At 34.8% G+C, this 13,719-nt stretch overlaps 2 protein-coding genes across 2 annotated transcripts; both read left to right on the top strand.

Moving 5' to 3' along the window:
• Positions 1-1,084: 1,084 nt before the first annotated feature.
• Positions 1,085-4,801, top strand: LOC113727695 (bidirectional sugar transporter SWEET16). Its single transcript, XM_027251993.2, has 6 exons — positions 1,085-1,216; positions 1,309-1,345; positions 1,550-1,760; positions 2,400-2,561; positions 3,202-3,321; positions 4,351-4,801. Exons 1-6 carry the CDS (start codon positions 1,183-1,185, stop codon positions 4,603-4,605), a joined length of 819 nt encoding a protein of 272 aa, XP_027107794.1. The 5' UTR covers positions 1,085-1,182; the 3' UTR covers positions 4,606-4,801.
• A 3,778-nt stretch (positions 4,802-8,579) lies between these two features.
• LOC113727696 (bidirectional sugar transporter SWEET17) lies at positions 8,580-13,719 on the top strand. The gene is made up of 6 exons (XM_027251994.2): positions 8,580-8,740; positions 8,840-8,876; positions 8,979-9,189; positions 9,330-9,491; positions 10,125-10,244; positions 13,399-13,719. Exons 1-6 carry the CDS (start codon positions 8,707-8,709, stop codon positions 13,561-13,563), a joined length of 729 nt encoding a protein of 242 aa, XP_027107795.1. The 5' UTR covers positions 8,580-8,706; the 3' UTR covers positions 13,564-13,719.

The following is a 13,719-nucleotide window of genomic DNA, read 5'->3' as shown; positions in this document are numbered from 1 at the left end:
GACTAAATCGATCCCTTTTAATCATTTTGCACCATAGAAATTGTTTGGTAGAATCATTAGTCTTGGGGACCAGCTTACTTCGAGTGAGAAGCGTGAACCAGTGCTAATGGGCTGAATATAGGAAGGGAATGGATAGGGTGCCTTTGTCCCTACCCAAATTTGTGCAAGGGACTAAGATTGGGTAAAGTGCACTATTTCTAGCAAAAGGCACACCAGAACTAAAGAAAGGAGTATTACCTTAGGAATTAGGATGTAGAAGAGCGCAAAAAGTTGAAATTAATTATTGATTAAGCCAATTAAGGTAAGGCCATGTGATTTGGTGCATGATGTACCTAATGAAACTAATAATGTGACGGAATGCAGAATGATTTTACCTATCCTATATGAATTATTCTTTTTTCTGCATTAGAAAGAAATCTTTTTAGCTTTTTTATTATAATTTTTGGTTAATGAAAAATTTTAACTTCTTAATGCTCCTTGCACTAATGAAAAATTTTAACTTCATAACTTCTTAATGAAAAATTTAAACTTCTTATCGCAAAAGTTGAATTTTAACTCTAAATTCAGGTAAAATTAGTCAAGCCGATACCTGCTTAGTACAATTTCTTGAAGCCACCTTTATCTTGCACTCAATTTTTGCTGCACGCATATGACATTCTTTTGACTAATTCAGACCGTGTTAATTTGTACGCTTCCCTCAGCAACATATTCAACGTTAGGCACCCATGGATATTGGTGCAAGCGAAAGGAGCTTGCTTCCCTTAATTACGAGGTCTCGGGTTCAAAATCCATGAGAATGGAAAAATTAATGTTGGGAGAGTTTTTTCCTACAAGGGGTCTAACGTTAGCCACAAAGGCCTGTCACTCCTTGTGACATGTCCACCCAACAATTCAGGAAAAAAAAAAACACTAATAGATCTAGTCGTCTCCAAAAAAAGATGGTGGTGAGATGACATTTTCAAGATAATTGCAAAACTACAAAAAATTGAAACGTGGCAAGAAATTGGATGGTGATATTCATCCAGAATCATTGAAATCTGGGAGGAAGAACCAACTTACTTAAGCATTCTACCACCAGAACCATCAGTTTTTTATAAATTGTATTCCTCCTCCACTTGCTACAATCTCACCTCAGCCCTCTTCATTGCTACTCTAAGACAATCTCCTTGATCAATTAGTTTCATGGCTAGCTTTAGTGTCATACTTGGTATTATTGGTATGCTTCTAATTTGTCAACCTTCAAGTTTCATATTTCGTGGCATGCAATTTACTCATAGAAAATGATAAGTTTTAATTGTACTTTTGCAGGTAATGTCATCTCTATACTCATGTTTCTCTCCCCGGTGTAAGTGTAGACTTGTCTTCTCAAAAAATTATTTTTGTTTTTGTTGAACTTTTCTTATATAAAAAAAAAAAAAAAATGTTTCCTCCATGTTTGCAATTATTTTAAGTTTGTTGTCATCAGAATACTGTTACAAACTTTGCTCTATTCTATTCAGAATTGCTAATTGACTTGATGAATAATGACATGCCTAATATTTGTGTTCAGAAAAACCTTCAGGCGGATCGTTAAGAAGAAATCAATAGAGGATTTCAAAGGAGTACCCTACATAACCACATTATTGAGTACGAGTTTGTGGTCATTTTATGGGATACTGAAGCCAGGAGGATTGCTTGTGCTCACCGTTAATGGCGCCGGAGCTATCTTACACATAATCTACGTTACCCTGTTTCTCATTTATGCTCCCAAGGATGTAAAGGTGACTCCTCAGAATCTCCATGTTAAAATTTTTCGTGTCAATAATAACTCTTCTGATTGCCGGTTGGCGGTCAAATTTGTTGGATTTTATAGTTCTTTTCTTTTTGGATAGTAAAAAAGTTTGGATTGTTTCATCTCTGATCATTACTACGGATCAGAGAGGCATTTACATATGACCCATTAATGCAATTTTTATTCATATAGTAAAATTCGAATACGCAACGAGCTAACATGCGTTGGCAAGATAACATTAGATTCATATAACTTTGTATGTGCTTGTTGGACCAAAGAGGTTTGGCGGAATGGCTGCATGAAAATGAATTTTCCGGTTTAGCACTCCTTCGAATAACACTTTGGTTCAATTTCCTTAAATTCAAACTATTCAACTTGACTTGCATAATTAATCAAACATCAGTTTATATGGACATGAATTAGACTGTTTCATGCATCATTATGTATCATTATGTAAGAGTAAAATGCAATCTAAGTGCTCAATTATTATAAACAGAAAATAAGCATCTAGATTACCATTTGGTCAAAGTGACAAGTAGAAGGCGTTTCGGCATGTATTGAGAAAATTTATTACCTTGGTTTTATCATTTATGAAGGAACTGGCCATAATCATGATCTTGTTGATCAGGTTAAGTCTTTGAAGCTGGTGGCAATAGTGGACGTTGGTTTCTTTGGAGTGGTTGTTGCTGTAACGCTTCTGGCACTCCATGGAAGCCTAAGGCTAACAGTGGTCGGACTTCTATGCACAGGAATGACTATTGGAATGTATGCATCCCCTCTTTCTGTCATGGTATGCTCACCCTGTCCTTTGGCTCTTTCCTGCCCCGTTCTCACTTTCTTCTAGTTCAATTTTCTATAACTCGATAAAAGCTACAACCTATGTAAATGCCCTTTTTAGGTTTGATAATTCTGGTAAATAAATAAAGGGAATTTAAAAGCTCAGTGGCCACCAGGGAGGGACTTAAGCCTCTCCCTGGGCCGAACCATCACCTGCAGCAAAAAAAAAAATCTAAAGATAATGTCATAACACTCGCTTTGTCTAGTTGGGTCTGTATATTCACTAGCCCCTAACACAAGCTTTTTTAGACTCCCCCTCCCCCTAAATTAGGATAGAGTAGGTTATACAATGTATCGTTGCTGGCAAAAAAAAAAAAAAAGGGGGGGGGGGGGAATTAAAGGAAAAAAAACCGTATTCAAAACCCAATTTAACTTGTAAGAATATTCTTTTCTCTCTTCTCCCTTATAAGGATTGGAGTATCACCTTCGACTAAAAATTTTTTTTTTTAAGAAAAAATCACTAGGGAAAATACACCCCTTTACTACTTTCATTATTATTTGTATAACACATGCAGTGTTGCTTTATTAGCCTAAGGAGAACCATAGCGAGAATTCTGTACTTGTAATCGTGAAGCCATTTGTTCTTCTGGCAGAGAACTGTGATCAAGATGAAAAGTGTGGAGTACATGCCATTTTTTCTTTCTTTCTTTCAATTCCTCAATGGGGGTGTCTGGGCTGCCTATGCTGTGCTTGTAAAGGACATCTATCTTGGAGTAAGTCTTTCTATTGCCTTTTTTTTTTAATTTTGAACTAATGTTTTTCTCCTTTTCTGATTAAAAATTAACAAATAAACAAATAAGGCTTTCGAATGGCTGCTCTTTTTTTTTTTAAGTTAATTGTTTTCTCGTTTTTCCGGTTACAAATGAACAAATAAACAATGAACAGTAAACCTGTGCATTGGATGCCTGTTGCTCAATATAAAATATAGTTGAGTAAACGTGGGCTGAGGAAAAAATACACGAAAATAACAATACAAAGAAAAAAAATTTGTAGTTGATATCACTTATTTTTGGAAGAAAATTTTGTCTAAAAAATTCAATGCTACTTATTTAATTAAGATGTTCAATTTTTTGTTATCAAACACATTTGAAAATGTTAAGATATGAATTTATTAAGTTTGAGTTTTGAATTAGGTTATGAAATAGAACCCTAAATATGTTCATATAGGTAGAGAAATTGTTTAAAATGTCTCCAACTTTTATAAAATAAATTTTTACATTCTTTATTTTTAAAAAATATTAACTTTACATCCCTTATAATTGTAAATAAGTAAAATTTGGTGTCCACTTAGGTTTTCAATCAATCTTTAATTTGAATTTACCACGTGACCTATATCTGATCATTTTTTTAGGTAAAAAAAGATCCGATTCAACATTTTTAGGAGCACAAATGAATATGAATCAAGTCAGATCTTACTTCTTTAGGAACAAAAATGAATATAAATCAGTTAATTTATTTAATTACAAGTGGGATCTAACATTCGTGTGAATCACGTGATGAATTCAGGATAACAAATGATCAGAAATGTAGTTTGGAATCAAATTTTGCTAACTTAAATTTATAATAGATGTAAAGTTTGTATTTTAAAAGTGAAAAACGAAAAAAAAAATTCAGGTGATAAAATGTGATATATATGTTTTAAACAATTTTCCTGTACATGAACCCAAGAATGAAGAGTCAGAAAAGGTTTCTTATATTTTTCATTGGGCTTACTGCTACATTTAAATTCTTTTGTTCGTCAGGTGCCAAATGGAATTGGATTTATATTGGGTTTGGCCCAGCTGCTTCTTTACGTTTTTTACAAAAACAAGTGCGCATCAAAATCCAAGGAAGCCATGGAAGATGGAGGAGGTGGATCGGCCCACCCCATCAAAGGCGTGATTCAAATGGAGGATTTTGATAACAACGAAAAGATCAAGACAATTTCATTAAATCAAGGTGCATTTGGCTCCACAGGAAGCAAAGATCTTGAACTTGGTGTCAAAGATAATCTTTGATCGCTCAATAATGGGATTTTTTAACTTGTGTTGCTAAAACCAATCAACTATACTTATCTGTTTTGAACAATTTTTCCTGGCGCACAAGTTTAAAACGGTTCGGGCACCTTTGCCTTTTGTAAATGAGAATTTACTCTGACATATGTAATCTAAAGCTTTGAAGATGGTATAACATCTTTAATTTTGTGTGTGGATATCTTTTACAAAGTCGTGTCCCGATTATTTTTGAATTATTTGAAGTAGGAAACAATTCAAATAGGAAACAATAAATGGTCAAAATAAATTTGCCAAAAAAAAGCCGTCAAAATAAAAATCATAACTCGAAGTATGGAGAAAAACATCTATTTTGAAGCATGTAAAGAAGGGTTTGCTTTTTGGCAAGTAGAATTGATCTTGGTTTCCACGCAAGAATATATTTAAATGTAAGCTATTTTGACAGCGAGCGAAAAGCTCTTCTCAAGTTTAAGGAAGGTCTAGTTGACAAATCAAATCGTTTGACATTCTGAATCGGAGAAGATTGTTGTTCATGGGAAGGAGTTGGCTGCAGCAGAAACACTCGACATGTGGTGAAACTTGATCTACGTAATAATGCCGCATTTTATTATGGTTGATTCACCTATGGGGACACAAAATTGTTTCTCTATCTATGGTAAAACTTGATTGGGAGGCCAGATAAGTCCTCCATTAGCAAATCTGCAACATTTGCATTACTTGGATTTAAACTTAAATTATTTTGTAGGAATTCGGATCCCAACATTTATAGGACCCTTGAAAATTTTGAGATGTCTCAACCTTTCTTGTGCAGGGTTCAGTGGGACAATTCCTCCCCCAATTAGGAAATCTCTCAACTTTAGATTATCTCGATCTGGGTAATAAATTAGGATGTTTTTGTGCTTGGATAAGTGGTTATAGATTGGCCACTAGTCTTCCTTTCTTGAAACATTTAGACCTCTCTAAAGTGGATCTAGGAGAGGATCAAGACTGGTTACAAGCAATTAACAACTTCATTTGTTATCCTCATTAACATTACGAGGTTGTGGTACCTATTCCTTTCCTTATATTGGACACCTTAATTTCACATCTCTTACCTCACTTGACCTCAGTTCTAATATTTTTAACTTGATCTCAAACGAGCCGAATCGAGTCGAGTTTTGACCTAATCGAGACGAGTCTTGACATAATTTTAGTGAACTCGAACTCAAGCTCGACTTGATTCGAGCGAGCTCGAGCTCAAAAAAAATAAAAAATAATTATTTTTATTTTTTAAAAATTAAATAAAATAATATTTTTTTCTTCATAAATAATAAAATATTAAGGATATATATGTAATTTTACTATTAAAATAAAAAATAAAAAAATTTATATATACTTAAAATAAAAATATATATATACTTAAAATAATATATATATATATATATATATATATATATACTCGAGCTCGCGAGGCTGCTCGCGATCTAACGAGCTTAATATCTTGAGCTCGAGTCGAGTTTTACTCAAGTCGCTCGGGAGCGGCTCGATTCGTTTGCGACCCTAAATCAATTCAATACTTCATTGCCCGATCCACTTTGAACAATCTCGTCTACACGGACTTGAGTGCTAACCAAATCCAAGGCTTATCTTGAAAACTATTTAAGTCTATAATGGTCTAGCTGTCGCAGGGGTGCCTCCAAAACTAAATAATTCACAAATACGTGCAGTTTGATAAGGAAAGAAGATCAATCACACCAAATTTTGAAAGGAAAAATTCTATATTCTGACTTATTTCGAGACATTCTTAGTTGTGTGAGTATACATTTTACAACTATAATATTCTTAGAAAACTTTTCATATGGCTCTCCCCCACTAGTTAATCTTCCTATTTCCAATCTCTATGGTCAGCCATTGACCAGAAACGAGATTTTAGAGCCTTCCTTACTATTAAATTTAGAGTTTAAATCTTGTGCTTAGCAGTTAGAAGTGAGAAGGGGATGGAAAGGGGTGGGAGACTGTTAAAAAAAAAAAACTTCCTGTTCCCAGGAAACTTTCCCAAGCAGAGATTTTGTAAATACCTACTACGTAAAACATAAAAAAAAAAAAGGAACATTTTTTGAGAGGCCTAGTAGATTAGAGGCAAAACTATGTAAGAATCATATTTGGGAATCTTTGACAGCTAAACTATATGATGATGCCTAATTGCCTAATGATGGTCAAAATCACAAATAATCTTATAGAAAATTAAGTATTAATTCTCCAGGAATTTTTTTTTTCCCCGAAGCAATCTCCAGATCTATTGTTAGTTGTTACTACTCTGTATAATAAGTTATCACAAGTCATAGTAGAAGCGATGCCAAGGAATTTTCTATTATGTACACTTGACTTGCCGTATCATTTGGTAAGATTTCAGAACCACAAGATTCATGTTACTTTAGGTCTTAATCTGCACGTAAAACCCCACACACACACACACACACACACACACCACACAAAGCAAAAAAAAAAAAAAAATCTGGGCGTAAAAACAAAAACGAAAACAAAAAACATTTAATGTCGCAATCTTAAAATAGTACTAGTACTTCTGATGTGTTTCCTGACGATAATTGGACTTGGTCCTTGGTTCGAGAACGCATGCAAAACACGTGAGAAGGCTCAAATGTGATGTGTCTTTTTCATCGTCCCCTCTTCTGTTCAGCACGTAGCACCAGTCAGCATCTCAAGCCGAAGCAATACTTGGATTCAATCATCACGTTAATCATCATTTGCGCTGCCCGTTTGTTGGATTGTTATTTTTAGAAATTGTTGTAGAAAAATATATTGTAACAGTATTATGATAGACGCGAGATAAAAAAGATAACTGAGAAATGCGTTCACAGAAAACATAAAAATTTTTCTGTGAAAAATAACGATCCAATTAATTACTAAAACTTTTCTCTTCAAAAACAGCTTTTTCTTCCTTTCATGTTCCTTTTTGAATGTTGGTGCATTATTTTTTCTTTAAAAAAAGCAGGGAATGTTGAATGGTTTGTCCAGCTATTTTTTTAATTCAGCCAATGAAACCCCAAAAGATAAAATGTGGATTAGTTTTTTTTTTTTATTAACGTGCGCTATACGTGCAGATAAATTAATTAATTTAATTATGATTTTGTTTTTAGTTTAAGTAAAGTGAGTATGTCACCTCTTTTTAAATATTGATTTGTAAAGTAAAAAAATGCCTGTTTCTGATATAGTACGTAGTAGTTATGACTTAGTGCAAATCATGTGGAAGATTTAAGCAGGGCATTGTGAAGACTGAAACCTCTTCTCTGAAGGAGGTGAGAGAAGATTTCTCCATGTGAGTTGAGAGCCCATCTTGTGCAATATTTGGTTGGTGAAGTAAAAGCATTTTAATAGAACATGAAATTGTCATGATTGCCGTGTATAACCTTATACTTTTTTTTTTCTTTTTGTCAAAAATGTATAGACTTATACACTAAGGCTGCATTTGATAAATTTGAAATCCAAATCCGTTAAATTGTAAATAATAAAATTCTAACATTTGAGTGCATTCTGCATTAAGTGATAAGTGAATAACTTATTGTTTATTATTTTTTAAAAGTAAGTTTTGCCTGCACAATTCAAACCCACTTAATTAATTTAAATGTTCTATTTTTAATTATCAAACACGTTTGAACATGTTAATTAAGATTTAAATATATTAAGTTTAAGTACTGAACTGCGTTATCAAACAATGCCTAAGACCGGATTTACCAAGAAAATGTTTGTGATTCAAAGTACGGCATTTTTGTTTAATCTTACTTGTAGTCATTAATGAACAATAATTCAATATACAATTGGTAAAACTTAATTTGAACTGGAACTTAAGCTTTCCAATTTCTTTTTTATATATGTGCAATTCCAAACATCATGCCAAATTCGGGGATGCACATACAGGCCCACGTCATGTGTTCATGTTCACCTTCAAACTTGTTCACATAGAAATATCCCATTACTGTTGAACAGGACATACATGAAATCCGTTCTCTAGTTTGTTTAAGTCGAAAACTTACCAAACTTTCTCCCTAAACATATTTCTTCCCTTAAAGGGCCACAGCAGCATTTCTGCAGGCCAGAGTTTTGCTCAACATGGAGACACTAATTTTATTCGTTGGCATAATAGGTAATCATTTGTCTAAACAATTCACAAGTTATTTTCTCTCCGTCATCGCTTGTTCAGTTTTAATTTTGACTACAATCAATTATGATCATTGTTTTGCAGGAAACATCATCTCAGTGCTCATGTTTCTTTCTCCGGCGTAAGTGAAATCTGCTGACTGATTCATCAAAGCAAATATTGAAAGGTTAGATATGTATATATTCTGTACTCAAATGAGAAAATTGCTGTAAAACATTTCCAGGAAGACGTTTTGGAGGATTGTGAAGCGTAAATCGACTGAGGATTTTGAGAGTCTTCCTTACATTTGTACACTCCTGAACTCATCATTATGGACATACTATGGAATTACAAGGCCAGGAAGTTATCTCGTGGCAACAGTCAATGGTTTTGGTGTGGTCGTTGAAATAATTTATGTATCTTTGTTCCTCATTTTTGCTCCTCCAAAAATGAAGGTATGTAAATCATCTCCGCCCCCTCCCCATCCCGATCTTTGCAAAATGTATCATCTTTCTTGAGGTCCAAATGAAGATTTACTCGCATGATAAGCAAGTCATTACTGACATCAAGTTCATGTACCAATGTTGATCAACAGGGCAAGACTGCCGTACTTGCCGGTGCTTTGGACGTCGGATTTTTGGCGGCGGCCATTTTAGCCACTCAATTCTTGACGACCGGAGATACGAGGATCGATGTAATAGGCTACATGTCTTCAGGCCTAAACATCATCATGTATGGCTCCCCTCTTGCAGCCATGGTAAGATCGTCTCTCCTATGTTAATTATTAGCTGTTAAAAGCAAATACAAGCATTTCATGAGTCTTGTCGTTCTGACTTCTTGGTTTACTTATTCCAAGCAATTTATGACTCAGATGCATAATACTTCAAGAATCCAATATTTAGGGTTTTCACGTTTCTTGCTGTCCAGATTTTCAATTACTCCTCCGGTCTCTTTGGACCGGCAATATTTAGGGTTGCTTGATGGATTTTAGCAATTTTACCTTGTTTTCCTTGTGTCTTTAGATTTTTTTTTTTATTTTGTGGGTTAAATTTAATTTTCCATTTACTTCACTCTACCATTCAACATATAGTAAGCTCAAGATTGGCTTTTAGGTTGGAGGAAAAGGTGGACATATAGGTACTTTAGACCTTGTGGATCAGAGTTAAGAATAAGATGCTTGCTAAAAAATCCAAGCTAATGACATCACATGCGTCCCATCTGAGATTTCTTATGATTTCAACTTCCCTTTGCTATCATATATTTGGTATATATAGTTTTCTTTCCGGTCTCACCTGGGCAACCCTGCGCAATGGGAGGGATTGATAAGTATCATGAATCAAACCTTTGCTTATAACACAAATAATTAATAGGCATGTTCTTGGCCATGCAGAAAACTGTGGTGACAACAAAAAGTGTGGAGTATATGCCTTTCCTGCTCTCATTTTTCCTGTTCTTGAATGGAGGGATTTGGACTATCTATGCCGTGCTTGTGCAAGACTGGTTTCTGGGAGTAAGTTCTCAATCATTTATCACTTGAACATATTTCCTAAAAGATCACCTATTTATTAGGAACTTCCAATTGTCAAATTGGCATGCATGTTCCTATAAAGAGCTCCTTATACCATTCTTTTTTACGCCATTATTAAATGTCACGCAAGACAAAAAGCCTAGCGTAACGCAACCAATCTTCCAGCTACGGGTATTACAAAATAATCTTCTAATGATAATCTTTGTCTTTCTTTTCTTCTAATCCATCCTAACCTCATATTTTGCTTTTTTGTATTTAAAAAAAAAAAAAACTCTGTTGACTCAAATACTCGATACATCAAAACTGTTAGGTGCTCAGATTTTTTCCACTGTCACCGTCACCTCCAACATCAATTATGAAATACACTGAGCCCCACATGATTTTTTTTTCTTCTCTTTTTAAACCACTCTATCAACTGTTGCTTTTGACTCTTCATATCTCAGTAATCGTACTATGTGAAACTATATGATATTCATGGATTATAAGTTATTCGGGATATTTTTATTGTAATATTTTTTGTGATATGATGTATGTGAGATAAAAAGGTAATTGGGAAGATAAAAATATTTATTAAAAATTGTAATGATAACGTAAGCAAATAAAATTGAGAAAATAATGTTCAATCTAAACAAACCCTCAATTTGAGATAGAATGGGTGATAATGAGAAAAATATGGAATAAGTGCATATTTTTTTGAAGGAGCAGAGGACAAAGGTTGCAAATGGGAAATTCTACAGGCATTCGGGAATAAAAAGTAAGACGTCACAATACCAATACTTGAATGTGTGACTTATTGGGTCAAAATAGTAAAAAAAAAAAAAAAGAAAAGAAAAAAAAGCAACTAAGTCTCTGACCTAAACTGCTTATCATCTAAAACTAAAACCCGTTTGGATGGTGAATTTTTTGGATATTTATATAAAATTTTATTATCCTTAATTATAAAAGTTATAGAAAAATTTTGTGAAGTAGAGTTTCTGTGCAGAAATTGATTTTTTTTTATTTTTTTCTCTCTTCTTTTTCTCTTTTTCTTTCCTTTTTTCTCCTTCCATTTTACTATTGCCACTGCTCTAGCCGCTCCCGCCACCACCTCCGCTGCCGGCGCCATCACCGTCACTGGCTACTCCATTTTTTTTCTCCTCTTTCTCTCTTTGTCTCTCCCCTTCCCTCCCTCTTTCCTCTCCTCTTCTCGTCCCCCATTCTCCCCTCTTTCCTCCATCACCCCCCTACCCCTAGTTGCACAACTAGATCAAGTGCAAATTTGCACCAAGAGGTTGCTCCTAGGAGGAGGAGGAGGGGAAGGGGGTGGCAAAAGAAAGAGGAGGGGAATATGAGAGAAGGAGGAAGGAGAAGAGGGAGGAGAAAGAAAGAGGAAAAAAAAAAAGCAGCACCCACTCGTGCCGGCCGTGATGGTGGTAGCCTGAGGTGTGGAGAGGAAGAAGAAGAGAGGAAAGGAAAAAAAATTTGTGTGTTTTTTAGTATATTAAAAACTTTAAGTAATTTTTTGAGGATTGTGTAATTAAACATCTTGTTGAGAAAAAACTAGCCAAAAAAACTAACGAATCCAAACCGGCCCAGAATAATACACAGGGTAGGAAAGAAATCCACCCAAATGATACCCCATTATGAATTGGCTATATGTATTTTATTTCCATTTTAACGTAATTTTCAAATTCCTCAAAATAACCTGGAAATATTTTCTCGGATTCCTTTTTTTTTCTTAAAGCAACAATTACATCATAGAGAACAAGTGGTTCAAATTAGCCTGCGTTAAAACGTGACAGCCACAGGATGCTTTCCACCTACTTCACTAATCATCCCAAGTCCATATCTTGCTACATGATGAATAACTATTACCTTTTTTTTTTTTGGGTATGTTGAACTCTATTATCATTAGTAACTCCAAATCATTTCTTGGATGCGTAAAAGCTAAAATCCACGAATCAACATCAACTTTTTTATGTATCCCACGATTTATGAAGAATGATTTTCAAGAATCTCAATAGTAATGGGTAGTCCCAATCTGGCCCTAGCTGAAATGGTCTCGTATCAATCTGTGGTCTCCAGCTCAATACAAGACAGCAATTACCTTAACTGTTTAGCGTAGGAGCACCACCGACACCATTGAATTTTGTCAGTTAAAATTCAGAAAGTAAGAATACCAAAATCCTGAAATTATCAAAGATGATTGATTGGCATATATAGTAGCAACAATTGTCTTAATCCTAATTTCCATGAATATTAAGTTTTTACAAGGGGATACTTTAGACTGCGAAATGACGTCGTGGGCAATTATACACTGTTCCCGAAGTCCCCCGTATCTCATGATTAAGGCTTTACATGTCTCCCTTCTTCCCCTGGTCTACTTTGATTTTTGCCTCGTGGAGACAAAAGGGTGTCTAGTTTATTCATGATGGCTGGCAAGGGAGGCCACACTTATGAACCCAGCTACCCTACATGAGGACAGCTCCCTAATTCTCTACCACATCCCATTTTACTCTTCTTTCCTTTGTCAAGTATTGGCCAGATGAGATGATGGTGATAGTGTCTGTCAGCAACTTTCGTGGAGCTAGATATATTTCCGAGTGACAGTGGGTACAACTTATAAGCCTAGCTTAATAATTGAGCTTCTAGCCATTATTATTTTCAAGAGCGCTGAAGAAAAAAGCTGGATTAGGGAAGGAATTAATTTGTCCTTGTTTTCACCTTTTTTTTTTTCGTCATTTTGTTTAAGGATTGCTTGAGCAAAATGTGAAGAAGGTTGTAGTTAATTTGCGGTACCATAAAGGGTGGTAAGTGTAATTACTCAAAGCACATTCAAAAATTAGCAACGGAGTTTTGTGAGTTGTAGGGATAAACATTTTGAAGTCATTCGAAGTTTCTTTTACAGGAACTCAAATGAATGTCATTTATATACCTGATCAATTTGCACCGCCACCAGTCTTTTTTCTTGGGGCCTCAAAATTTGAGCAAACGAATTAGAGGCAAGCATGATTTGGGTTTATGCGAATGTGAAATAAGAACTGCAGCACATAAAAATTAGAATCAGACTCCAACTTGGTCAAGAATGAATTCATTAATTCCATCTTTGGTTAACTTCAAAATCATGGCTTGAAACCTTCTGATGCTTTTGATGTAGGTTCCAAATGGCATTGGCTTCGTCCTCGGCACAGCTCAGCTGGTACTCTATGCAATTTATAGGAACGCAAAACCTAGTTATTCTGCGTCAGCCGATTTAGAGCAAGCATCGGAGAGACAGTCCCTTCTTCCACCTTCGGCCTCGGGGCACACAAGCCACGGATAGAGAGAGTAATTGCCATGCATCCAACATACATATAAATCATGAGACAACTCCTATTTACATCTTTTTATTTTTTTTTCTTTTTTTTTATTTTTTGTAAAAGTTATTTATTTATACAATTAGACAAAGATAAAAAGGTCAAGAATTATATTATTGTCA

The sequence above is a fragment of the Coffea arabica genome, chromosome 2c (genome assembly GCF_036785885.1).
Source record: "Coffea arabica cultivar ET-39 chromosome 2c, Coffea Arabica ET-39 HiFi, whole genome shotgun sequence".
NCBI lineage: Eukaryota > Viridiplantae > Streptophyta > Magnoliopsida > Gentianales > Rubiaceae > Coffea > Coffea arabica.
This window is presented reverse-complemented; position numbering and strand designations above follow the sequence as displayed.